Source organism: Nothobranchius furzeri, chromosome 2, assembly GCF_043380555.1.
Source record: "Nothobranchius furzeri strain GRZ-AD chromosome 2, NfurGRZ-RIMD1, whole genome shotgun sequence".
NCBI classification, from domain to species: Eukaryota; Metazoa; Chordata; class Actinopteri; order Cyprinodontiformes; family Nothobranchiidae; genus Nothobranchius; species Nothobranchius furzeri.
The window spans coordinates 70,507,990-70,535,434 of record NC_091742.1 but is presented as its reverse complement, the minus strand read 5'-3'; the positions used below and the strand labels follow the sequence as shown (position 1 = coordinate 70,535,434).

Sequence of the window (27,445 nt, the reverse complement as noted above, 5' to 3'; positions counted from 1 at the left end):
TAAACTGTTAAACGTATTAATTCATGTGAAGAGGGCTGTAAATGTAAATTTGATACCTTAGCAGGTCCCTTTTTTTCTTACTAAATGTTCCCGTTTTAGCACCGACTCCGAGGACCAGAGAGACAGACTTCTTTTGTTTGGAGCCTGAGCCGTCAAGTGCTAGCACTCAAAAACAAAAAGCTTTGAGAGGACAAGCTCAGCCATACATGGTGAAGGAATTTGACTTTTGGTGTGTGTGTGTGTGTGTGTGTGTGTGTGTGTGTGTGTGTGTGTGTGTGTGTGTGTGTGTGTGTGTGTGTGTGTGTGTGTGTGAGAATTAAACACCATGAATCACTCTGTGTGATTACAGGACAGACATCCACTCACTCCAGCTGGGTGTGTGTTCTTGTTACATATTTGAATTTTCATTCCTATTTCACCCAATCAGATAACAAACGTCATTTATTAAGACTCATATTCACTTCTCAAGAGCATATCTGTGCACACAGCCAGATAGAATCAGCCTCCAATTCTTATCAGACGCTCTAAATCTACTCGCTAGATAACAGGAAATGCTGTAACTAGTTGATTGCACAGTGGGTGTTGTATTGCTCCAGCCGCAAGCACTGAGGTCATTCCAGTCGCTCCATTTTTATAGAATAAATCCTCCAGATTTACTAGAAAGTCACAAATGGTTAAAGCTGTTCCTAAAAGGCCCGGGTTTCCATTCAGATGGCTTTTGTTCAAGAGGCCATCTCACTCTTACTGTAAGTTCTCTGAGAGGACGTCTGGTTAAGTGAGCAGCTGCCTGATCTCTCTGTGAACATAGCACAGGAAGTCCACGTAGGAGGCCCCGCCGTGCAGACCTTTGTCCTCCACCAGGAACTGGCGAAACACCATCTCTGGTTTATCTCTCTGCCTCACAATCTGGAGCTGTGTGGGGCAGAAAAAACATTTATATCATTTGCAGGAGTTTCCTTTGACTGCTCAAAATAGTCTAATAATTGGAAACCGACATGTGTGTTTGACTAAATTAATTATCTTATTTTTATATAGAAAATGTATTGATGTATTAGTCATCACGCCGATTCTGTTTCATCCTGAAGTTGATTTAATGTGTTTGTAGCAGTTTCTGATCCGTGTGCTCACCTGATCTCCACTAGAGGGGAGCAGAGACCAAGAAAAGCTGCTGTTTCCGCCACTCACTTTTTGGTGCTTTTTAAACTTGAAAAATTCAAATAAATGTAATAAACCGAGCGTTTCAGCTCTTTTCTAAGGATCGTACCTTCATGGAGTTTGGTCTCTTCTCCAGAAGCTCACTGATGATGGAGTGGATCTTCTTAGACAACAGGTTGTCCAGCTCTGGCAGCACACACTACAAGACAAAACAGTTCATTTATGTGTAACCTCATAAAAGCACATGAAACCACAGCTGATCTGAGAACAGAAAGCTTTGACGCGATCTTTCAGGAAAATGGCAAAGCTGATGCGGTCTTCTTGATCTCCCACCGTGTTGTCCTGTAGATGAGCCAGAGACGGCACGTTGAAGAGGTTCTGGGTGAGGTCCGGTGGGCTGGCTTGTCCGAGCCACAGAAACATGGAATGCCCGTTTTCCAGCAGGAACATGCCGGAATCCAGCAGACGTTCCTCTGAGCAGCGAACTGGAGCCGGCACCGCCTCGCTGCCGGGGTCTATGTTGTGCTGGGGAGCAGAAAGTTCAAACATCAGCAAGCTGGTCCAGCCCGTGTCTCCTCAAGTCGTGTTTTAAGCTCCTACCAGAGGGAGGAGACGTGGATAGAGAAGCAGCTGCGTCTCCTCCACCCCCATGGTCATGAGGGACTGCCTCTGGTGGGCCCGCTCATCGGTGGGGAGCTCGGTGCTGCCCACTAGAGGGGACGTCTTCATCAGGCTGTTCATGTAGACGGGGAGCACTTTCATGGAATCGGGCAGGATGAGCTGCAAGAGGACAAACGTCACCATTACTATCTGAGAAGTGGGAAGTCTCCTGTTCCAAACCACTTCCTGTGCTCACCTGGCTGACAGCTGACGGGCTGGCACAATTCTTCCTGTAGCAGGCTAGCATGTGGGCGGTCTGGTTCACTAAGATCTCCCTCACGTTTTTCACAGGTTGGGTCAGTATGGCTCGGTAAGCTGAGGAGACAGCAGGAAGATCAGAGGACAACAAAGCTGCCTTAGCTTTAAACAGAAACGTCAACTCACCTGATTTGGCGAAGAAGTTGATGAGCGCGTCGGTCTCGCAGCTCTTATACAGCTCCGACAGCTGCGAGCTGCAGTTCAGACTCAGGTTGTGGACGCGGAGACGTCGCTGCCCACCGATGGTGGTGTACAGCAAGGCACACTGGGAAATACAGCATGAAATATACGCTTTAAAGGTGCATGAAGTAAGAATGCCCTCCGGTGGTCAAATGTGGGTACTGCAGTCCATCTTTCAAAAACAAGTCCACCTTGAGCAACTGCTGCTGTTTGAGTGAAGACGAGTCATCGACAGTAAGCTGATAATTATTCTGATTATTTTACAGCAAAAGACATACCTGTTAAATATAAGGTTCATGCCTTCTTAGATGTTCAACCCCACTCATAGCCCTGAGTCGAGGCATTCCTGTGCCCCAGAGAGCAGGCGGTCCTTTTCTGACCAACATCCCATACCATTAAATGTCTTCTAGTTTAAAAATTCACAAGCAGTAGTGGATTATGGGTAATATCCTTCACCAAAGTTTTTGCCAAAGTCTGCGCCTTTGCAGGTTTCAGTAAAGTGCAAAGTAACGGTAAAAAGGGGCGGGGCCATGTTATTCTCTAGAAAATCAAAACACCCCACGCACAACTGAGGGGCACAAGGGTGGAAGTGTGAGTATTGGGATGGGCCTACGTCTACCTCTACAGCTCAGAATGAAATCTGTTTCAATGGTAAATGGCCTGTATTTGATATAGCGCCTTCTAGAGTCCTGGAACCCCTCAAGGCGCTTTACAACACAATCAGTCATTCACCCATTCACACACACATTCACACACTGGTGGGGATGAGCTACGATGTAGCTACGAGGCTGCCGAGCACTGGCGCCACTGATCCCTCCGACCACCACCAGCAGGCAACGTGTGTCTTGCCCAAGGACACAACGACAGCGACAGACTGAGCGGGGCTCGAACCTGCAACCTTCCGATTATGGGGCGAGTACTTAACTCACGTGCCACCGTCGTGTCAATGTCACGTTCCTTCCAACACGATTGAGACAGACTGTTTTATGTTTATTTCATTGTAGAATTCGTCCATATTGCTCCTTTAATCAAAAACAATGAATTGTTCTTCTACAGGTGTACCCCTACCTGAATAAGGGCGCCCGTGTCTTCTCCAAGCGTGTCGTCGTGCTTAAATTCCACCGTCACAGCTTTGTCGCAATCCACAGCCGCCATCTCGATGTCCGTAGTGTTGTTCATGTGGACGGCTCCGAAGAAATCCGTGGCTCTGAAGCCTGAAGAACACAAATGGGCCCATAAGGCGCTGGTGGACAGCTGTGATGTAACGTAGCATACTGGTGAGGTTCGTACCTGTACTGGTTCGGACTCTCATTATGGCGTCGAAGCCGATGCTCTTCTGTAAGTCTTTCCTCAGATCCCTGAGGAAATGGTCCCCGTCTGTCTGGATCTGTCAGCAGACGGCAGAGCAGTCACGGCTAGCGACGGTGAGGAGGCGATTTACTGAGATCTACACCGTCTCTCAGGCTAATGGAGGTTATTATGGGATGTACAATACTGCTCGATAGCTTGGGATTGCTTGGAAATCTTTTTGTTTCCATGGAAACACAAATGAAACTAGTCAGAGTAGGAAATGAATGTGTCAAATCTTGTGATATTGTGTGTGATGTCACCTTGTGTTAAAGATCTGACCTTCATATTTGAACATGAAGCGACCTGTACCTGGAAGTTATTGTACTTGAAGACAGAGCCCCCGGTGTGTGACGGCACATGGGCCATGGTGGCCAGGTCCAGGTACTGGCTGGGGAACAGGAAGAGATCCACACAGCAGCCCTGGGCCACACAGTCTTTAGACAGCTGCTCGTACACACCTTTGTGAGGCAGAAACAGGGTCTGTGGAGGAGGGGTAGCAAACATGTTGTGTTCTGATTTCCAACGACACCCAAAGGCATCACGAACATTTAAATGAGCACAATCTCTAAGTGTTTCATCATTACTGTAAACAAACGCCACAGAGAAGAGTCTCACCTTCTCCTTGTCGGTGCCGACCAGCTTCTTATCATCTCTGTTCTTTAGTTTTCCCGGCGCCTCGGCCGTGGGCATCGACGAGTGGAAGATGAAGAGTTTTCCGCTGCATTCTGCCGCCTAAATGGAGGAAGCAGAGGCACAGACCGGTCCTGGGTTATTAAACGGAGATCAGAATCGACCTGGGTTTCCCTTCCCTAGTTTAGTATGGTCGACACTACACTTCCCGTCACCTCTCTTCCTGCTAAATCTGATGTTTAAAGTTGAAAACCTTTCATCCTAAATCCTTAAAAACTTCATTTTTAAGGGTTTTCCAACAAAACAAACGCAAAAAAAAAAAACAACAACCTCAAAGTGAAAGTAACATGATGACATAAACCAGCACAGGAGGCCCCAGTGTGTCTCTAGATGTTGACAGATGTCCCCGCATGTCTCTAACCTTAAACGCCTCCACGCCAGCCTGAACCACCGGGGCAAAGACCGTCTCGCTCTCGTTGGTGTCTGCAAACATGTCAGGGATCTGGTCCAGGAGGCTGGAGGAAGAAGTGAAGTGATTAGAACTCTTTTCCACTCTTCTTCTAAGAGGACTCCGATGTCATCCTACTTGCAGATGACGGCCTTCGACTCCTGGTAGTCCACGAGGAACCCGTCGAGCAGCGGGACAAACATCTCGGCCGTGTCCGACACCACCAACATCTGTGGCTGGGCCAACGCGCTCTTCACGTTGTAGAAGTGGAGCACCTTGTTGTAGGTGACAAAGCCCACTTTGACTGCAGAACTCTCAGCACCTTCCTGCCTGGTGAGGAAGAGGAGGACACAGAATGAGATCCGGGCTTCCTCAGGAGGAGACGTGGATCTAACCAGTCAGAATAGTTTAGATGAGTCGCTCAGAGGGAGTGTGTGAGAGATAAGACATCGAAGACTTTGAAAAACTTTCGATTTAGAGCCTCGAACTCCTGCAGAACGGAACACGAAACAAGATTATCTGAGAGCTGACGTCACTTCTAAGCAACACCCAGGTCAAATAATCAAACCCACACATCCTTTGATAATTAGAAAATCACTGGCTTGTTAGACTTTGTCTTCATATGTGTGACTGTAGAAATGGGGAAACGCGGCTACCTCCATCCTTAAATCCAACTAAATCCCGTGATGTTCACCAGAACTCTGGTGAAACGCATTCCTCACCGACACGCCTAGCTGCGGTTTGTCCACCTCTCTTCTTAAATCTGTCAGACAGAAATGTGACTGGGAACAGCTACTGGAATATATCACTCACAAATAACCGCCATCCCATCAGGACCTCTTCCAGAGGGGGGGGGGGGGGGGGGGGCGCAAGAGTCATACTCATCAATATTCACACATCTCACCACTTCTGACTGGCTAACAGCAACGTACTTCTTCCACCGACTCTGTTTGCTTTGCAGTGTGGATGTTTCATCTCCACAAATACCGTGTTTTCCAGAGTATAAGCGCACCAGCCATAAAATGTATAATGAAGAAAAAAACATATATAAGTCGCATTTTTGGGGGAAAATTTATTATTTTTCTTACAAAATCTGAGACCATGCATTTCACAAGTACTGGTAACAATAACAGAATAAACAATCAGGGCGCAGCAGCACGCTACGGTCTCCAGCAGAGGATGGCAGTGTTTCAAACCCTCCCAGTGGGACAGGGGAGCTCATTCCTGGTTCGGAGCCGGCCCGCAGCAGCACGGTTTACATAACTTGGTATACAAGTCGCTTTGGTATATAAGTCACAGGACCAGCCAGACTATGAAAAAAAGTTCGACTTATAGTGCGGAAAATGCGGTACCCCAAGCCTGGAGGAGTTCTGCTGTATGGTGGAGATGCTAATGCTAACGGTTAGCTTCTACTAGCTGAGACGTTCTCTGCTGTTTCCTAGATGCTTAACCAACAACAGCCTTTCCCATTATGAGTCAAGATGGGCGAATCCATGAATGTTGAGTGACAGTGTGACGTAAATCTGTCAGGATTTTCTAGTCCTAGAGTTTCACCGACTATTTTCTCTCAGAAGCTAATGCAGGAGATAGGTGTAGGCGACTATTTTCATGTTCAGCCTCAGAGTGACCGATTATAATCAAAAATAATAAATACAAATGTTTTGTCAGTGTTTCACACCTTTAAGACACGTTTGAGACTCATTCTGAAGGCGTAATCAAAACTAAGACAAAAAAAGACCACAATGTCAAATAGTTGCTAGTTTGTGGTTTATCCATTAAAGTCGTACCCATACCTACTCAGTTATATTTACTTTAAAAATAGAACAAATGCAGTTGGGTTTAGGAGAACTTTCCACTCTTCAATAGTTTGATTATATTCTGGAAATGTTTTGATTTTTCTGTATTTCTGTTATTTAAACTATCAGCTCGTGTTGTTGCTGCTGGCAGCAACAAAGCAGATGAGTTATTTTAGGAGTAACTGTGAACTAATTGTTTACGTAATGATTAGAAATTTGTTTGTCTGTACCTGGGCAGCTTCTCCAACAGGGTCTTGAGCTCATCACAAATCAGTCTGACCAGGCCGCTTTTGATGTTGTTATATGACACGTCGATCATAAAGATGAAGGCAGGAGAATTGGGAGGCTTGTTGTTCTGTGTGGGGAAAAGAAGACGGTAACATAGACAGGACGAAAAACAAAACTTTTAAAAAGGTGAAAATACAAGAACAAAGATTTAAATCTTTCTTTACAGTCAACTAAGGTGTACTGGCTGAACTCTTGTTCAGCTTAAAGGGGTCCTAGAACAACTGTTCAATGACCCTTTGCAGTTTTGTCAGTCCCTGGGTGGAGGTGGGGGGGAGGGTGGCCGTACTCTGTTAGACCAGACCGCAAGCTGTGGATCTCTCTGGCATTCTGGACAATCCCATTAAATCCTGAAATGTGTTCATGCCAACATTCTTCTTTGTTATTTGCTGTTGTACAACAAGGGTGTTAGTAGCTCGGGCTAGTGTTGGAAGTAGCTCAGGTTAGCATTAGAATTAGCTCAGGATACTGTTAGCAGTAGCTCAGGCAAGGGTTAATAGTAGCTCAGGCTAGTGTTAGCAGCACCTCGAGCTAGCATTAAGCTAGCAATAGAATTATCTCAGGCTAAGGTTAGCAGCAGCTCAGGCTAGGATTAGTAGTAGCTCATGCTAGCATTAGGATTAGCACAGGCTAGCGTTAGCAGCACCTCAAGCTAGCAATAGAATTATCTCAGGCTAAGGTTGGCAGCAGCTCAGGCTAGGATTAGTAGTAGCTCATGCTAGCATTAGGATTAGCTCAGACAAGGGGAAAGTAGTATTTCAGACTAAAATGGTAAATGGCCTTTATTTGATATAGCGCCTTCTAGAGTCCTGGAACCCCCCCAAGGCGCTTTACAACACAATCAGTCATTCACCCATTCACACACATTCACACACTGGTGGGAATGAGCTACGATGTAGCCACAGCTGCCCTGGGGCGCACTGACAGAGGCGAGGCTGCCAAGCACTGGCGCCACCGGTCCCTCCGACCACCACCAGCAGGCAACGTGGGTTAAGTGTCTTGCCCAAGGACACAACGACAGCAACAGACTGAGTGGGGCTCGAACCTGCAACCCTCCGATTACGGGGCAATCACTTAACTCCTGTGCCATCGTCGCTCACTAGTGTTAGAAGTAGCTCAAGCTAGCACTGGCAGTTGCTTGAGGTAGCATTAGCAGTACCTATGGCTACTTTTGACAGTAACTCAGTCTACGGTCAGTAGCTCAGTTTAATGTTAGCAGTAGCTCGGGCTAGAATTGTTCAGCAGGTAGCATTATCGCGACCAACGTTTATATACTTCTGACATTGAAGCGGGTTGAGACATGCTAATTTAAGGGGGTGTGTCTGTGTTATACCAGTGTTTCTCAAACAAAAATGTCTCCAAGGCTATAACAACATTACTAACTATAGGAAAGCAGGCCAGAGATGGCACATTTGCTACATTTGACACCCCAAGCTGCTTTCATACAACAATGAGATAAATGTGGCTTTAAATTCAAGGACACCATTAAATTATGCTTAAAATATCAAGATAAACTAATTGCAGAGGTTTTTCTAGGCATGGCCAAGCTGTAAAAGATAACATATCTGGCATATTCTTTCTGTACCTTGCAGTATTCAAGTGTGGCAACAAACTCATAAGATCCCAGGGACAGCTCGGGCCTCTCGTAGAAGTCCACCCTCCGACCCATGTGGTCAAGGTGTTGGAAGTAGAAGACTGGGACTTAAATAGGACAATAAAAATAAACATTTTCTCAAACGGGGCATGAAAACAAGACAAACGGGTTTTTATTATGAAGCATGCATTACCTTCATTGACACAGTTGCAGAAACCACACTGGTAACGCCGACCACCATCTATGAACTGCATGTAGGGACACATGTAGGCCTTGCACCGGTTGCAGCGGATCGGGCCGCTCTCTCCATGATTTACAACATACAGGGGAGTCTGGACAAAACCACAAACAGCAAATACAGCTGCTGAAAGCTCTCCCATCAGCAGCACAGGTCTGTTTCATAAAAGAGACGCTAAACAGAATGTAGCAGCCGCTTTATTACAGCTCAACACAGTTTGGGATGTGATTTACCATGTGTCAAACACACTGAATGTTTATACTCTGAACATTAACTGTTGGATGAGTAGTATCAATATGTTTATTCAACCACGTTGTTTATTTAAGGCTTTTAATAAACTAAAAATGCGCTTTGAAAGACTTCAACAACCATAAATCACACACAGAAGAGACAAAAAGGTCTTTTTGAACAGAATAATCAATTGAAATATGGTCAAACTCAGAGTATCTAAAAAGTGTGGGGGGTTCTCATTCTGATGCTCATAAAGTCTGTCCTTCTTCTGTTGTTCCAGCAGATGTAAGATTAGCAAATTAGTTTTAAGCCTGATGAGAAAAACCTAACATTTCCTAAAAAGGAGACTTTCGTGGCTGGGACAGAGCGAGTGGGAAGGGAAAATATCTTAGTCAAGAATCTGGTACCACATTGAATCCAAGAGGAGCTCATCCAGGAGATAAATGACTCATCTGGGGAAACGAGTGTGTTTTGTTTTAAGGGAGAACTAAACAGAAAGCTGGACTGAAACAATCACATAAAAACAATTATCAAAATGACTCCATCCCATTCCGCTCTGCAGCCTTTTATGCTGCCGGGTTTAATAAGTGATGGATACTTATGTGGTTTCTGGCAGAACAAGGGCAAAACACACTGGTGTTATATGACATGCATAAAAAATATGTCACCATTATGTTCAATTATAACCCCCCACCCTCTGTGGTGAGGTGTTTAGCAATATTTTGGACACAACGACTCTCTGAGTGAACATCCAGGTATCCATTGTAGCTCTTTTCTTCTCAGTTTAATTAGTGCCTACGTGTTTTAAACTGTTTGAATATTACAAAATATTTTCTTGACTTGCATCCTAAAAAGGCCCGGCATTTGGCATTTTTATAGCCTAGAAATCTAGACCAACTGTAGTAGTAGCAAAAGATTTTGCTTCACAGGCTGGTCTAGCCACACTCCTGACAGTTTTGTCTTGACAATCATAGCGCTCTGCAATTGTTGAGTGGGCAAAATAACAGATCTGCGACCATAGATAATTATGTCTAGAAAGATGGCGTTGGCACAGGAACGGCGGTCATTTGAAAAGGCTTTGGTATGAATTTTGAATGATTTAGACTTGGGCTTTTCTTTGAGACACGAGCAGACAGAGGTACTTGTTAAGTCCTTTATTTAGAAAAAGGACAGTTTACGGTGGACTGATGCATTGACTGATTTCTGTCACTGTGAATATGTCATTATGTTCATCCCTTGATTGGTACTAACTCTGTCCAACTGCGTACAGAGACACCATAAAAGACTGAGCTCTGCCTATGGGTCATGGCCAGACAATATATGTACATACATGGGACAGTTTGCCAGGCTAGCATTTTTATGGTAACTCTATAAAAGTCACTTATCTCATAATTTGTGTTTAATAATTCTAATCAATGCTTAATTGTACGCTTATGCTGATGGAAATAGGAGCTTGCAGTTCCCTTAAAATGTGAAATTTGGATATTTTAGGCTTTACATAATTATAGAACTTATTGATACAGCCTACATTTCAATCACCAGATTAAATATATATATATATATATATATATATATATATACATGCACACACACACACAAACCCAACAGGCCAGTTAGCAATGGTTGGAAAATCAAAACATAGTTCCATGCTTTCGTTCTTTTTTAAACACAGAAACAGTTTTGTTTACCTGTTAGTAGCTACAGTTTCGCCGCCGGCTGCCGGCTTCTTCAGGCTGACGCTGATGGTGGCGCTCCGTTTATCTGCGGGCAGCAGATAAACGGAGCGGAAGGAAGTGACGCGCCACCATCAGCGTCAGCCTGAAGAAGCCGGCAGCCGGCGGCGAAACTGTAGCTACTAACAGGTAAACAAAACTGTTTCTGTGTTTAAAAAAGAACGAAAGCATGGATTTAGAAAGACACAGCAAGAACACACCTAAGATGTTCAAAACATAGTTTCCCATTAAAAATATTCAAACAACATCATTTCAGTAGTTTAGTTCACATCTAATGAAGTGATTTAAAAAGAAACCCAGAACTTACTTCATTTTTGGGCAAATTGGCAAACGGTTTGATGATGGAGGCCAGAGGGACTTGGCATTGTTTGGCCAGATCAGCGGTGCAGGGCAGCGAGTAGGTGGTGCAGCGCATAAATCTTGGACTGGCATTCCCTAGAGTTCACAAAAACACCAGTCTCGTTGTAAATGTCTGCTTCATTTCAATAAGTACAACAGTGGCTTTTGCTAGAGATAAGTAAATAACAGGCATTGTTCACTAAACAAATGAGAGAAGGTTATTTTGTTTACCTTGGTCCTGAGCGGTGAAGTCAGTGGTAACGAGAGGTGGGACCTGTCCTCTGGTGTTGGTGTTAAAGAGCTGTCCTCCAAACCTTACTTTGTCATCTTCTATCACTTGGATCTAAAATAGATGTGTCAGGTTAACACTCATGGGCTGAAAACAATCTTGTAACAAATCTAGTCATAAGCTGCTGGTTACAGAAAACATTTAAATAGTGTAAATGAAAAGTTGGAAACAGTGTGTAATTAAACGTGAACTCACTATGCTCGGGATAGAATCAGGGTCCAGTTTCTTCTGAGGAGGTCCAGCCAGTCCTCCTGGTGCTCCAGGGAAGGCTCCTGGCATACCTGGCTGCAGCCCAGACATGGCGCCCCCAAACTGACCTGGACATCAAACACATATACAGACAAAATCCTAAAAGTTACATTAAACAACATGCAAACTTTTCTTAAGTTCTTACCTGCAGGACATGTTCTTTCAAAAAGCCTATGAACACAGCCTGTTTAGGAGTTGTTTCCATCTGGACCATTTAAGATGTGACACACTCTGAGCCTGATCGCTTTAGTTAGCATTCATGATACAAAAGTAGTAATGTTATAGCTGCTTTACCAAATCTGCAAAACCAGATACACGGTCACAGAACTCTCAGGCCCAGTCTCAATAGTCGCACATCCACCCTTACGCCCTTCAAATGTGCGATCCCGACCAGGGATGCGAGTGCGTAGGGTGTCCTGATTCTCAAGTGTGGAAGTTGACCACGCCCCTTTTTCACCCTTGATCCGCGCTTCACCCGAGTCCACAGTGATGCGGACTCAGGTGAAGGGTTTTACCCACAATCCATTGCTGCAGGGGAAATGGCTCAAGTTCCTTTTATGAAACTATGTATTTTCTAATGAAAGTAGCTCATTTTAGGATGGTTAGTTGATGCTCTGAATGGTTTAGACAAAGCAGCAATGAATTTAAATTTATTTCAAATAATTGTTTAGTTGTTTGTTTGAAAGTTGTTAATAAAGGTTTTTGAAAAAAGTACCACAGCGACCAGCATCCCGGCATGCGTTCGATCGATGACGCAATGCTCCCCGTTTCAATTCGGCAATTATTTGCACACGTGTGTACTACACACTCGAAGCCTTACTGCACACTTTCTCCAAGTGCACTTTGCTGAAGACCGCAGGGCGCTGGGTGAGTATTGAGATTGGGCCTCACTCCTCAAGTCACCCATTATCCATAGGCCACGCCCCCTTATATGGGAACCCACATTGCCAGAGGAAACGAGAGCGCCAGTCCTTGTTTTTTTAGGTCCAAATGTCTTTTGTTTTCCGTGACTTCGAATGGTGATTTTCTTTTTGGGACTCTGGTAGTTTGTCCTAAAGTTGAAGTGGTAGCAGCTGGCTGTTTCTCCTTCTCTTATATTATTGAGCCATGAACCTCACACACTGGTGGCGTTCTGTTGCTAAATGCGTGTAATGAGTGGAGGACCCAGGGAAGTGTGGAAGTGTGGTGATTCGTTGACCGACAACCAAATGGTCCAATCGTCGGTTTTAGACTGAGCCGTGTTATTAACTGAGGTTTAAATGTTAAAGAACCACTTCAGTAAAAACATTTTTTATATTCACAAAATATTTTATCTGTATTAGAATGTTGCTAAGAGGCATAAAAAAATTATCTAAGTTAGCTTGTTTTGCAAATGTAGCTTTCCATTTGGATTTACTTGATGATCATCTCTTGCTTTCTTCTGTAACATGATATATTCATGTTAACTGGCACCTGTGAGACATGTTAGCATTCCTAGCCACTGTTAAAATAAGGTGGCTAATTTTATGTCTATCTACTGTTGCCTCATGTTACTATAAACAGCATAGCTGTTAACTGTCACTATAAATATTGCTGCATTGTTTACATGTTCGGATGCTGTTAAGTGTTTCTGTTGATTGAACATTGTTAATACACACAGCTGTACTCTCAGCAACTTCCACTAGTGTTATCATGTTTATGTAGGGCAGATTTGTGACACCATCTAGTGCAAACTGACTAATCTCTGTTCAGTAAAGTTACTGGGCTTAAACGTTCAGCTGCTTTTCTAGGTGCTGATTTCACAGAGAAAATTCTAGAAGTTTTACTTTACAATAACTCACAAGAAAGTAAAAAGACCCTTTGTGACTAATGAACACCTTTTACCTGCTTGCTGTGGGTATGCTGGTGGACCAGTGGGTCCAGGACCAAGCTGCTGGAATCCTCCAGGACCTGGAGGTAGTGGTCCCGGAAAGGGTCTACTCATGCCCGCTATTGGGGGGCTTCCCAATTGCTGTCCCCCCACTGGTGGGCCTCCCATTTGCTGCCCTGCCATTGGTGGGCCTCCCATTGGCTGTCCTCCCATTGCCTGTCCCCCCATTGGTGGGCCTCCCATTTGCTGCCCTGCCATTGGTGGGCCTCCCATTGGCTGTCCTCCCATTGCCTGTCCTCCCATTGGTGGGCCTCCCATTGGCTGTCTTCCCATTGGTGGGTCTCCCATCGACATACTTGCTGCAGGTGATTGTGGTGGAGACATCTGGGGCGGCAATAATGTTGACTGCATTCCTGGAGTCACCTGTTGCGGACTCATTACAGAAGCAGGTGAATGAAAAGGGGTGGCTGCAGGGGCGGAGACCTTCATTGGACCTGGGGCAATGCAAGGAATAAAATGACGTTCTAAAAACTTGTCTCATCAAATAATTTTTCTGTTTCGTAGTATTTTGCAAACAGCAACAATGAAACTAACCATAGTTGCCCAAGTTCATAGAACTCATCTGATTGGTGAGCTGCTGGGCCTCAGGAGGGCTGGGGGAAGCCATATTGTTATGATTTGAGATTGGAGGCTGACTGTATGGAGCAGACACACCTGGTGGAGGGTACCTGGGAAACAAAAAACTGGTTAATTGCATTAGGTTGAATCAGTGTTGTACATCATTGATAAGCATTATTAACAAATGCTTTGCAACAATATTTTAGGATAAGTTTAGCAAAACTCTTCTTGGTTATTCGGTATTTCTAAGACGCATCTCTGTTTAGATAAATCACCTTTGTGTATGAGCTCCGTTCTGCTGGACATTTGCGTTGCACTGACTGGACAAAGGAGGCGGTGCCATCCCGGCAGCAGAGGAACCGGGGGATTTTACCAAACCTGCAACAACCAGCATGTGTGTTGGTGTGACACACATTTACAGCAAAGACTTAAAAAAAGAACAACACATAACTTTTCTTTCCAATAGAAACATTTACACCAACTTAGAGGAACAGCGGGTGGTTGCAGCTTCTGAAGAACTATTATTATTTATTGTTTATGTGACACATGGATACAATTAAGACCAATGAAAGATATAAAAATATAAATAAAAAGCTGTTGTACCTGCAGGCTGAGCATGAACTGCCTGAGGCGGCCCTCCGTAGTGCCCGTAGAACGGTTGGGTGGGAGAAGCTCCAAACCCACCTTGGTAGCCCCCCATCCCTGGTTGGGCCTGGGAGTATGGGGGTGCAGCTGCATAACCCTGTTGGCTCATTCTCGATGGGACGTGTGTCACTGACTACTCATAACAAGCTGGAGATTCCTGACAACCTGCGGAGTAGAAAGGGTCAAATTTAAAGCAGATGTGGAGTTATTGAGAGTGTGGATTTGTCTTTTGTATTTAGCTCTACACACAAACACGCATGAACAGAGCTGCACAAACATTTTAAAAATCCATCATTTAAAACCATTTTTTCCTCCAACCCTTCTTGTAATCATCTACGTCTTGATCAATAGCTTCTCACTTTTGAAGTTTTTCCTTGGGACTTTGGCTACGTTTTCAGTTTCATTGAGTAAATTTTTTTTTTATCTACAACTATAACAGAAAAAAATGTTGGTGTATAACAGGAGGATGGCAAAAACAATAAGATTTCAGCTAATATCTCGTTAGGGATCGCCTTGCTAATAACAGAGCTCCTCACATTTAGGAACGCTAACAAATAAATCAAGATTGTTTTGGTCAATAATGAATTCAAGGCTCATTTTAATAATAACTTTATTATTAACATATTTATAACCGTTTTGAGTGAAAGATTAACTGTAAACCCTGGCTAATAACCTTTATTCATTTGTTTTCATTTTATTTAGATTTCTTGACTTTTAATTATGTTTTAATATTAATGAGAGTGTCTTTTGGGATTTATTTTCCCCCCAATAAGTGCTATATATAAAAAATTAAAACTTTACGTACTATCCTTATGTTGCTGTTTCAGCAAAAAAAAATAAAATTAAAAGAACAGAAACAGGCTGCTGGTAACTAATCACTCAAGCATCTGTTTAGACAAGACATTAGTTCATAACTCAATCCCAGGTGCCTTTTTATGTCTGAATGATTAACAGGTCAGAGTTAAATTGCTTAAACAAACAGGAAGTGAGCTAATTAAAACCCCCAGAATAATTTAAATCCCCAGTAAGCCTAAAACTGTCCATCAAAAACACTTTACAACCTTTAAAAAAAGTCACTGCCAGCAAATTGTAAAAAAAAAAAAAAAAAAAAAAAGGAAATAAACAGACTTTTGCTCTGTACATGTGTCTGCACCAACATCAACTGATGTTTGACCTCATTCAGCTATCAACACAGTGTAACAGACCTTTGACATCTCGCATCAAGAGATAAAAACAGACCATCTCCGGTTAGATACTTTAAAGTTGCTTACATCAGATGTGCTTCAGCTGTTTTAAAACGATATAATAATAATAATAATAATAATAATAATAATAATAATAATAATTTTGCAACATAATTGCATATTACGTAAAATATAAAACTGTGTAACTGTCCTTTTTTTTTTTTTTTTACTAAATTATTTTGGAACAAAGTAAATATGAGTTTAATCATACAGCTGGATGATTAAGCACCAGCTGCATAATACAAATTTTATACAAGTTCTCGTTATTTTAAGGATAATTACGCATTTTAAACGTATGCCACACTCCCACGTAATTTAAAAAAATAACGTTTGAGGTAAACGAGCTCTTTCTGAGAACTGCCACGTCAAAGATCGTTAGGATGGAAAAAATGAGGGGAAAATGACAACAGCTACGTTTCATTCATTTATATCCAGCACCACCACTAGTTTGTCTCCGATTTAAAACCATCTGCTAACGTTATTGATTAAAATTACTTACATGATGAAAACAGCTTGCTAGCTGCGTGCGTGGACAATACTACAAACTTTTCCGCTACAATCCCGATGGCTACAAAGCAGAAACGTTTCCAAGCCATATACCCGAGTAAAAAAGTTAGCTGAGGAAGATATTACTGCCATTTGTTTGTTGGTGTTATTTACCTGAATAGTGGGCAGAGTCCTCTTTACCGTCTGTGACCCTCAGTGGAAACGAGAGTGCCACGTCAAACTCCACCGGAGCACCGGTCTCTGTTGGTGTGGCAACGAAAAATCCTCACCGTTCACCAAACTGTACACGGAAGTAATGTTTCCTTTTAGCCTTTCAAAACAAAACTTCTTAAGCATTTGAAAGGACATACATGACACAAACACAAGTCTATTATCTTCTATCAATGCTCATTAATAACAATGTATATTTCTATAACTTAAAAGAAATATTTTGGTATTTTACACACAAATATTTGATTTGAAACGGGACATTGCATTTTAGGGTGAAACGTTCAATGTTGTACTTCCGTTTTTGGTAAGCCGCTTGACAAGTGGAGCGGACCAATGTGTTACCGGTGCGCATGCGCGATATAGAGGAAATCCATACACGTCAGCATCATAAAGCAGTTTCATCCTTGAATATTACTCTTTATTCACTAAAAAACATAGACATCCTAATCAGGTAATGTCATAATACAGTCTCACATAATGTAAACTACGATTTAACCATAGAGTGTATTTATGCTGTTCATTTAAGCAACAAGAAGCGTAAACCGTAAGAAAATTATTAAATCTTCAAGGTAACGTTATTTAGTGTTCTTTTAACAGATGCGACGTTCTTATTTTGCCTTTCTTGAACATAAAATGATCCTGTGGCTTTTTACTTCAAGGGAATTTATTTTTTATTAGAACAGAATACAGAAACTGAAACACAGTAAGAGGGGAACAATTATCTTTGTCCAGTTCTCTTCCATTGATAAACAACTGAGCGTATGTTTTTCATTAAGCTGCTTTGATTGTTATGCAGCTGCTTATTGGTGTCTTAACAAAACCACCAGCGTATAAAAAACATCGTAAAAAACCCACCGGTTGCGCTTATTGCACCGCCTACGGGCGGTTCCATGCGTAGTGACGCAATGAAACGTGGATTAAACTCACGCTGGGAGCCCAGATGATGTGAGGATCACCCAGTGGTGCTGTGGAGGAGGTGGACGCTGTGCAGGGCTGCTGGACTGGCTCACAGCTCTGTGGATGTTTGGCTGAGGAGCTGCAGGCACCATGGGCACCGGAGACTACATCTGCGTCACCCTGCACGGCGGTGCGCCCTGGGGCTTCACCTTAAAGGAGGGAGAAGGGGACACTTATAGACCTCTCCTTGTTTCCCAGGTACATGTTTATCTTTTCATAACTTTATTGCTGTAGATTGTGTGAGTTTGTTAATTAAATTTAACTTTTTGGGACAGATTTTCCACACCGCAACGCATGGATTGTGTCATTGTGTTGAACTTTGAATTCCATTTGAGTTGAGAAATCCAGCTGAAACCAAGGAACTTTTCGAAGATTGAGCTCTTTGTGTGTCTGGCTGCATGCATGTGTGCCTTGGCTGTGTTTTGGTGAGAGATTCCTCAGCACCCTTATATGGTCAAGGCAACAGACAGAAAGTGAGGGCAGTGCGATCTTTCATCGCTTTCACGACTTCAGCAAGAAAACAAAGCATGATTCAGATCTAACCTGTGGAGGCCGTCTGTGTGCAGATGCAGAGGCGTCGAAGTAAAGTCAAAATTTAAACTCCGATAAGGAAGGAATGCGGGATCTTAAGGAGGATGATTCATAACATTTGTTTTTTTTACTTCCATGCCCAATATACTTTGCTCAGTTTTCTCAGGTCTTGATCTGCAGAAAAAGCTGCCCTTTGCAAGAAAAGGTCATGCTGGTTATTGTAGGAGTTTCTTAAAGGTTCATTTAAGTGTATAGGGGATGCGCCTCAGATCATATCATTATCAATGTGTTGTGTATCACCAAGGTCTTTGTTTAAACCATCCAATATGCAAAGCATTATCCAGTCTAGTCAATGCAGGCCACACAGAGATGTGTCATGCTTGCAGATTGGAGAGCCGTGAGTGAGGGAAACATGACTGTACCACAAATTATTATAATGAAATGAATTTTGATAAATATTTTTAATTGCATTCCCTTATGATCAGATTATGCAATGTGAGCAACTCCCAGTAAATACCAAGACAAGAATTTACTCTTTGATCTGTAAGACTGACTCAGTTGTGGACCTTTTTTGGATTTGCTAGGGCTGATTAACTTCAGTGACCATCTAGTATCGGTTGTAATTATTTTGCTCTGAGAGTTTCAGGAAAATCTCAGCAGTGTGGCATTTTTTTCCAGCTAAGTATAAGTACTTACATTTGAGTACTTGCTCATAATGGAGACCAATATGAGCACTAATAAATGCACTTTTACATTTGAAATACCTTCATAGCTAACATTTGTAGCCACCATTGAGTGTAACCATATCAGGTGATTTTATTTATCAAATTTAAGCTAATCTTATTCATCCAATCAATTATTATTATTAGTGATGCACCTACATGAAAGTTTTGGGCCGATACGATATCCAATATTAATATCACAGTTGTGGCCGATAACTGATATTTGCTGATACTGATATACTGACATAGTGATTTTAAAATCAGCAGATTTTGTATAGAATGAAAATGATTAAAGTTGAATTTACATTATTATATACACACAGCACACACATTTATGCTTCTGAGATGATTACAACCACTGTCACATGACTAAATAACAACCCCCCCCCCCCCCCCCCCCCCGAAACAGATGAAAGAAATGGAAACAAGAAGAAAAAATATAGGTTTTTAATATCGGCCCAGTTTTATTTATGGATCGATACTGATATGTTAAAATATTGACTGACATCGGCCGATACCGATATTGATGTCGATATATCATACATCCCTAATGATCAGTTATTAGCAATGTCCCGTGATCTGTCTCCATCTCTGATTGGCAATTGTCACCCATCGGGGCATTAAAAACAGAAAAAATATGCTCTTTGAAGGAAAACTGAAATAGTAAACCTTGTGTATAACACACTTACACCAGATTTTAGTTTTTCTTCAATAATCTTTATAAGCGTGATGCAGTTGTCCTTTTGTTACTGGACTTGACTGCTGCCTATGATAGGTAATGACATTCTGTTGGATCATTTACATAATCGGGTGGGTACTACAGAGGTGGCTCTCCAATGGCTAAGATCCCATCTTGAAGACAGGAGGTTCTGTGTGTGGATGGTTTAAGCTTCTTCAGCTTGGGAAAGACTCGGACTGGGGGACCCTCAAGGTCCCTTTCTGTTTACACGCTACCTCTTGTCCCTGGGGGTCCTCCTTGAACGTCATGTTGAAAGTTCCATTTCTATGCAGATGACTGCCTGATCTATTTGTCCCTCTCTCAGGGGGGAAGGGGGCTGTGTCTGCATTATTGAACTGTTTAGTTGAAGTTAAGTCATGGACGGCCTCTAATTTCCTCTTCCCAAATGAGTCCAAAACTGAGGTCATAATACTCAGCCCTGCATGGTGAAAGAGCTGGAGCTAGTGGCGAGATTGTCTTACTTCCTTTGCCCAGCACGAGAAGAATGTGGTCACTAATTTAGGGGGTGAAAATTGATGAGGCCCTTAAATTTGATGCACAAATAAACATGGTTGTACAGGCATGCTTTTTAAATTTGAGACATTTATCCAAGATAAAGCCTCCCTTGTCAAAAGCCCATTTGGAAACAGTGGTACTATGCTTTTATCATGTTGACTACATAATACATTGTATGCTGGACTGAGTCAGGCTGCAACTGCACGGCTCCAACTTGTTCAAAACTTTGCTGCCAGATTTCTGACCTAGAAGGAGGGACCACATTGTCCCAGTGCTAGCTTCTCTGCACTGGCTCCCGGTGTATTATCAGCAAGATTTATGATCCTCCTAAGTGCAAGGGCATTGCACAGTGCTCCCCCCATGTGTGGCTGCATAGTTACACAGGTGTGTCCCCTCTTGGGCTCTTCACTCTGCTGGGCAGGAGCTGCCGGAAGTCCCACGCTCTGAACTGAGATCAAGTGGGGACCAGGCCTTCTCGGTAATGGCTCCAACCCGTTGGAACAAGCTCGCTCGGGCAGTAAGCTCCAACTCTACAGGTTTTTAAAGTCTCGTTTGAAAACCCATTTTTACTTGTTAGCTTCCCCTCAACACATTTGACACTGGCTTTTGTATTTTTACCATTTGTTTTGCATTGCATTACTTTTGTTTTGCATTGCATTACTTTAGTTAAAGTCGTAGAGGGTGCTATACAAATAAATTTGATTGCTTAATTTGAAGTTAAAACATTACAAATCTACACACCTTTTACACACAATTTTTAAATACAAGATTTGACATGAAGCATGACTCCATAGCTGAATTAGATTTGATTGTGGTGACCAGCTGTCATTGGATTGTAGCGTATTGGAACTTCCTGTTAAATTGCTTGGTACATTCATTGTTCTAATATGCACTCGTGCTCATACAGTAAATGTAACAACATTTTCATTGGAACGTTTTTGTGTGCTGTGGCATTGTTAATTGGTGTTTTAGCTGGAAACCCTTGACTATCTGGCAACACTACTACTATTGCTCATGAGATGTTTTGCTAGCAGATAACCAAGGTCAACTCCAACAGTAAATGCAAAAAGATTTAAATAAAGATCTCACCCACTTCATTAGCATGAGTTATGGATTAGCTAAGCATTAGCCACTACCGCGCCACATTTCTTTGCTCAATAGCTATATAATGTTAGCCTAGAAATATAGACAGAGAGTAGCTGAAGATAAATTATTTAGCTCTGCATGTCAGTCTAACCATGCTCCATAGGGGCCTCAGCAGGTCTACCATTGTTCTGAGATATTTGGTGTTATGCCAATCACAGTTTGGTGGGCGGGATGTTACTGCGACTGAGTTAAACAAAAAATATGGCGGCAAATCATTTGAAATGGCTTTGGCATCAACTTTGGAATATTTAGAATGAGCTTTCTTTGAGTCATGAGCAGATGGAGGTACTTAAGTCCTTCATATAGAAAAAGGATGTATTTGCGTCTTCTTTAACATTGTATGGCCGACTGCCCCAGTGACTTGCATCTGTAGTAGTGAGTACGCCATGTTGTGCGTTGTCCAATAGCACGCAGAGACGGTTTGAAAGACAACCGTATAACCCGCTCCTCACTGAGTTCTGTCTATGGGTAGTGGCCAGACTAGATATTCACATGTGGCATGCCAGGTTAGTAGACTTGACCAAAAGTCGTTTTTCTGTTGCTGCAGGCATTTAGCTGCTATCGTCTTTGATCCGACTGAACCCAAAACCTAAAACCTTTTTTTTAAAGATTTTCATCATAATTTATCCATTTAGTTAATGAAATATTTAGTTCCAATAAATATCCAATCATTACCAATTCAGGTTGTGTTCAGAGTATGTGTTGTGAGCCCCTCTGAGCTACTGGCACACCAAAGTTTAGCTTAATAGCTGAAAGATTGTGGAATTGAAGCCATTTATTACTCTTTAGGGTCGGTGGTTGTGGCAGCCGTCGGGTTGACTGACATTAATCAGATGTACATCTATCGATTAGTCAAGAGTTTCATTAAAATTGTCCTGTCATTCTTGAGATGTTTTGCTCACAATCCAAAGTGGGCAATTATATTATTTCCCAACTTTTCATAGCATGCTAGCATAGCGTAGCATTTCATAGCAACACGATTTTTTTTCTGATTTTCTTTTCAGTATTTATGTTCCAGAGAATTGCATTATGTGCTTAAAAAGCACAGAAAACTCATTACCACAAAAGTTAGCACACAAGTCTGTTTTGCTGTAAAGTGTGTGTACACTCACAGGAGTAAAGCCAGGTGCCTCTTCTCTGAAGAGCTGTTCACACTCTATATATGGTATTGCAGTGCACAAATTGAAGCTGCACAAATCATTCATCAACTCGTCCAAGTAGCAAAGATGTAAATGTTTTTGTTCAACTGCATTCTTGCAACATCAAAGATCCACCAGAGGATCACTTCAGGGACTCGGTGAGTTTCAGCGACAAAACCAGTAAATAACTCAAGTTGCAGTTGTGACGTTAATTTCAACTTTTTTTAAAATCATTAAACAATTTCTTTTTACTTTTCACAAAGTTCTCTGAAGCTAATATTAAAGTTTGATTGATATAACATAAACAGATAAATGATTTGATTTCCTTTCCCATCAGGATCGAGGTATCTCTCCATAAAATATAAGCGCTAGGAAAAAAAAAGGCAGTTTAGGTTCTGAGCAGCCAAAGTCTTTATTAATTTTCATTTACAAATATACAAAAACCAGCACTCCACCCTGCAAACAGCCTTGCAAAGGTTTGTGCCAAGAACAACAGCTACAGCAAGGATGTTTAGGCCCTGAGTGGGGGAGTGCTCCCCATTTCGAGAGCCTGATCAACTTTTATTCGTCATGTGAAACATCACAGTGTATTTTTAGACTTAAATGTGTAGTTTATTCCAGTTTAACTTATTCCAGCCTCCAAAGTGTTCTGGTGTGCTTGTAAATGCACCGTTCTCAAGAGAGGGCTCATGAGGTAGATGATAAATGAGGAGTTTTCTTGTCATCTGGAATGAATTTTGAACTTTTAATCTTGTTTTATGGTACGCACACAAAGCCAAGTCTGGTAATAAGGAATAAAACGAAGAAACATGAACATCATAAAAATGAAAATGTGGTTTTCTCATGTCCGATTGTGCTTTTGAAGCTTCTTTAAAGTTGTTGAACAGTGTTTAGTTTCCTGAGCAGAGACTGCGTGTGTTGGGGTTTCCACTCCTAAAACCTTCTCTCCAAATAAAGGAGATTGTATTTTTCTTCTTTTTTGGAGTCCTGATAGAAAGTTTATGAGGTCACTTAAAGCTACAGAAACAACACAACACAAAGTTTATCCTCTTAGCTTCTGTTTAGTAACAAATCAGCAAACCTGGAAAGAGTTTCTGCTGTAATTCAAATAGAGATGTCAAACCAGAAATGTTTAAAACCCAATAACAGAACAGTTTAGCCTATAATCGCTGAAGTATTCCAACTCTTGGAATGCTAACATGCATCAGTTCAGATAAAACCTTTTTAACCTAAACCTGTAAACGTTCCAGGTACGCAAACCTATCTAAAGTCTATTTGATTTAATTACACCCGCAGCTTGAACAGCTACTCCTATTTGCAGGATTACTGTACCGTTTATAGTCTCTTGTTGCTAATGTTCCAGCACTAATAATGCACCAAAGGAGCCTCATTAAGCTGTTAGGAAATCAGTAAAACACGGTTGCTTTTTCCTGCTGTGCTGCACAACAGCCAAAACATAAGTAGTCAGACTCATAACTTTTTCATTTCCTTTGCACATTTGTTGCTGTTAAGTTTGTTTGAAGGAGAACCGAGAGCCACCACCATTCCTGCATCGGTGCTTCTCATCAACAATCAGTGGCCATTTTGCCGATGCATTCTGGGAGACGTAGTTCTCAGTGGTGGTGTAGCACTAGACCTCTAATTGTTCAGTTTTAACCCAGCACCTCCCACTTGAGCTCGCGGTTTCTCAAACCTAATGAGTTAACACCAGTTCTTCGTTTTTTTTTGTTCTTCAATGGGAATTAGAATGACAAGGCGTCTGACATCTTTGTATACTGCCTATCTGCTGAGAGTTGTCTGGAAAAGTTACAGAGTTGAGCTGTGAAAAAGAGGTCATCACGTGCACCCTCAAGTTCTTTGCTGGTCGACCCAGCCTGCCTGGGTGTTGTTGCCTCCCATTTAGGCAGTTTTGGGTAATATGATAGACCTCCAATTGTTCAGTTTTAGCCCAACAGTTGCTATCAACTTTTTTGTTTCATAACATCCAAACAAATCGACGTCAAGTAGCTATGTTTGACTATTAGAAGAAGAAGAAGAAGAAAATATCGTTTCTATAGCGCCTCTCAAGATAAAAATCACGAGGCGCTTCACAAAAACAAAAACTGTAAAAATATAAAAAAGCAGTTAGAAAATGTTTAAAATATATTTAAAATGAGCAAAAATAGACAATTGTGATTAAAAAATAAATGTTAAAAAAGAGAGAGAGTAAACAGGAAAGAGGGAAATCAGTGGATCCTGAGGAAGGTAGAATAGGTGGGGAGAGCAGAACAAGGAGAGAGTGGTGAAGAAGGTCATACAAAAGCCAGCTTGAACAAGTGATTTTTCAGCTGCTTTTTGAAGGAGTCCACTGAGTCCACTGATCTCAGGCTCAGGGGGAGAGAGGTCCAGAGTGTGGGGGCCACAGCAGCAAATGATCTGTCACCTTTGGTCTTTAGCCTGGTGCGCTGCACAACCAGTAGGCTTTGATCACTGGACCTCAGGGACCTGCTGGGGGTGTAGGGACTAAGAAGATCACCAATGTAAGATGGTGCTTGTCCATGTAAGGCCCTATAGACCAGAACCAGGATCTTGAAATGAACCCTGAAGTTGACTGGCAGCCAGTGAAGCTGGAGGAGAAGCGGGGTGATGTGGGTGTGTTTGGAGGACTTGGTCAGAAGCCGAGCACAGGCATTCTGAACCACCTGTAGACGGTTCTGGGAGGTTCTGCTCAGACACGTGAAAAGAGAGTTGCAGTAGTCTAAGCGTGAGGAGATGAAGGAGTGGAGAACTGTCTCAAGTTCAGAGCGGGACAGAATGGGTTTAAGCTTAGCAATGTTCCTGAGATGGAAGAAGGAAGAGCGAACAAGAGAACTGACATGAGAATCCAGGGTGAGAGCTGGGTCAAAGGTCACATCAAGATTCCTGACAGAAGGTTTGGTGTGAGAAGCAAGCTGACCAAGAGAGTCTCTGACTTTGGGAACCAGCTAGTCTGGTGCACATATGAGGATTTCAGTCTTATCTTCATTCAGCTGTAGAAAGCTCCCAGCCATCCAGGTTTTGATAGAGTCTAAGCAGGTGTGTAACATCTGCAGCTTAGACATCTCATGGGGCTTAAAGGAGATGTACAGCTGGATTTCATCTGCATAAAGATGGTAGGAGATTCCTTTGAAGGAGCTCAGGATGTGCTGAAGAGGCAGCAGTTAGAGGAGGAAGAGCAGATATCATCACAATAGTAGTGGAACGATTGCATGGAAAGTGTATTCATTTACAAACTCAATCAAAACGTTAAACCGTGTCTCCAAATCTGATAAAGTCTATCCATTATGTCTTAAACCTGAAGTCATGGTCATGCAAAAATACTGACGAAGATCAAAAAGTCAAGTGGAGATGTTCAAGTGTCTCAGGCTCATGTCCAATTGTGAGGGAATGAGGGAGCGGGACGTGTGTGTGTGTCTGCTCTGTCTTCTCGATCCCTTGTGAGTCGTGGTGGATGGCTGCTTATACTGAGCCAGGATCCTCTGGAGGTTTCTTCCTGGAGTTTTCCTCTCCACTGTCGCTAAATGCTTGCTTAGTATGCAGATGGCTATAAAGACTCTGACACTAGTCAGTGACTCAATGCAACATGCTGGGTTCCTTAAATAGGGAACTTTTACTGATTGGCTTAATGAACTGACCTGTATTGGAATGTTTACTTTGTGAAGAACCTTGAGACGAGTCTGGTCGTGATTTGGCGCTATATAAATAAACTGAATTGAACTGAACAGAGTCTGGTTCATGCTCCAATAAGAATGTACCAGAATGTACCCCCCCAGCACACACACTCATAGTGTTATTCTGTAGTTGACCCAGTAGTGACATGAACTGGTCTGGTACCTGTTAGTTTCAGGTTCGGGTGGATGATGGAGTCTATACTATTCCATCTACTAGTACTGGGAAGGATGTTTAATGCAATATAAGTACAGGTTATTGCTGCTGAACACAAATATTTCTGTTGTAGGGCAACGGCACAAGGCGCACGTGAAGCTTTTCTTTTGCTGATTCACACTCTTACATCCATAGACGCTCAACCTGACTCACTTTTAGTGTTTAGCATTAATCGGGTGGTGGTGGTGTGGGAGGGTTTCAAATTCCCGGCCTGAATTATTATCCCAGTCCACCCCTGCTTCAGATGTTTCCTTTCACCAACTTTGTTGGGATTTTGAGGCCCTTCTACGGGGCATCTAGTAGCTGATGAAAAATCACATAAACCTCATAAAAGTTGATCAGTAGTGGTCAAAAACGTCTTGAGGCACCTGAGTTTAATTGAAACTAAATACTAGTTCATCATTAAAATGCAGTTTCTGGTCAGCCAAGGGAAAACATTGTAGCTCTGAAACTTTTCATTGGTGCTACCGGTGCAGGCATCTGGAACCTATTTGCCAAAAAATGTAAAACAACGTGACCTATGGAAGGCTGGATCTACGCAGAGCTATGTCAACACATCAGTGAGACGTTTCCTGTGGTTTTACCTAAGTCCTTTACATCTGCAGCTCCTAATCTTCTTTTCTTTTCAGGATGATTGCATTCAGATAATCTGGGTTTGGTTTTACAAGCAGCAAGTTTCATACAGAGCATGGCGTGTCTTTAAAGCACATCAACGCCCTACATTTTTCCTCCTTTCCTAGAGTGCGGGTCGGTTTTCGGTAACATTCCAGATAAATCCATCCTCCCTGTAAGGAGGTGTGATTCCCGATGGACAGGCACTAGCTGGAATTTCTCTTAAAACTAGAGTGAGGGCTGGGTTGAATGGCTTTATACGGAAGTTCCTGGATTCATAATGAAAATCATGAAATGTTGTCGTGTTTATAGCAAAGTAGACCCCTTTTATTGTTCAGGTGGCTCTGATTTTAGTATTATTTGACTATCTAAATCATTTAGATTTTTTTAAATGTAGGTTTTGCAACAAACATGCCAAATATAGAGTATCACCAGTTCCTGTGTGTTTTAAATAGAAAGTGTTCAATAGTGTGCTGTGAGTTGGAGTACAAACCAAATTGGAGATTTGTGTGTTTTTGCGTGTTCACCACTTCACATTCAAATGATGCTTTCCTCCTTCAATGGTAAAAGTTTTGTCATACAAGCTGTGACTGCCATCTAGTGGCCAAACCTCAACACATTGTTTCAGTTTCTCAGAAATGATTACAATAGAATAGACTTTATTGGTCCCACAGTGGGGGAATTCTCTCGTTA

At 42.3% G+C, this 27,445-nt stretch overlaps 2 protein-coding genes across 3 annotated transcripts in view; one reads left to right on the top strand and one right to left on the bottom strand.

The window, feature by feature from the left end:
* Nucleotides 1–541: 541 nt before the first annotated feature.
* On the bottom strand, nucleotides 542–16,568 carry sec24d (SEC24 homolog D, COPII coat complex component). The gene is made up of 23 exons (XM_015947013.3): nucleotides 16,452–16,568; nucleotides 14,506–14,712; nucleotides 14,178–14,280; nucleotides 13,879–14,012; nucleotides 13,299–13,778; nucleotides 11,382–11,503; nucleotides 11,129–11,240; nucleotides 10,866–10,993; nucleotides 8,550–8,688; nucleotides 8,348–8,463; nucleotides 6,708–6,832; nucleotides 4,820–5,011; nucleotides 4,655–4,748; nucleotides 4,219–4,335; nucleotides 3,913–4,083; nucleotides 3,544–3,640; nucleotides 3,322–3,467; nucleotides 2,200–2,338; nucleotides 2,012–2,130; nucleotides 1,756–1,935; nucleotides 1,489–1,680; nucleotides 1,265–1,354; nucleotides 542–912 (listed from the first exon to the last, which is right to left on the bottom strand). The coding sequence occupies exons 2-23, from the start codon at nucleotides 14,654–14,656 to the stop codon at nucleotides 772–774; spliced, it is 3,288 nt and encodes a 1,095-aa protein (XP_015802499.3). The 5' UTR covers nucleotides 14,657–14,712; nucleotides 16,452–16,568; the 3' UTR covers nucleotides 542–771.
* An 847-nt stretch (nucleotides 16,569–17,415) lies between these two features.
* LOC107377449 (synaptopodin-2) overlaps nucleotides 17,416–27,445 on the top strand; it is a 30,851-nt gene continuing 20,821 nt past the window's right edge. For both annotated transcript variants that reach the window (XM_015947024.3, XM_015947023.3), the window contains exon 1: nucleotides 17,416–17,663. In XM_015947024.3, coding sequence (XP_015802510.3) covers nucleotides 17,556–17,663 — 108 coding nt within the window. In that variant the 5' untranslated portion in view covers nucleotides 17,416–17,555. The remainder of the gene's footprint in view (nucleotides 17,664–27,445) is intronic.

Bases quoted from the DNA above. Each gene is read 5' to 3' on its own strand.
- sec24d (XM_015947013.3), bottom strand. From the start codon at position 14,656: ATGAGCCAACAGGGTTATGCAGCTGCACCCCCATACTCCCAGGCCCAA. The intron at 11,504-13,298 runs GTAAAAGGTGTT...TTTGATGTCCAG, and splicing joins AGCATACCCACAGCAAGCAG to GTCAGTTTGGGGGCGCCATG. The intron at 3,468-3,543 runs GTACGAACCTCA...TGTGTTCTTCAG, and splicing joins GAGAGTCCGAACCAGTACAG to GCTTCAGAGCCACGGATTTC.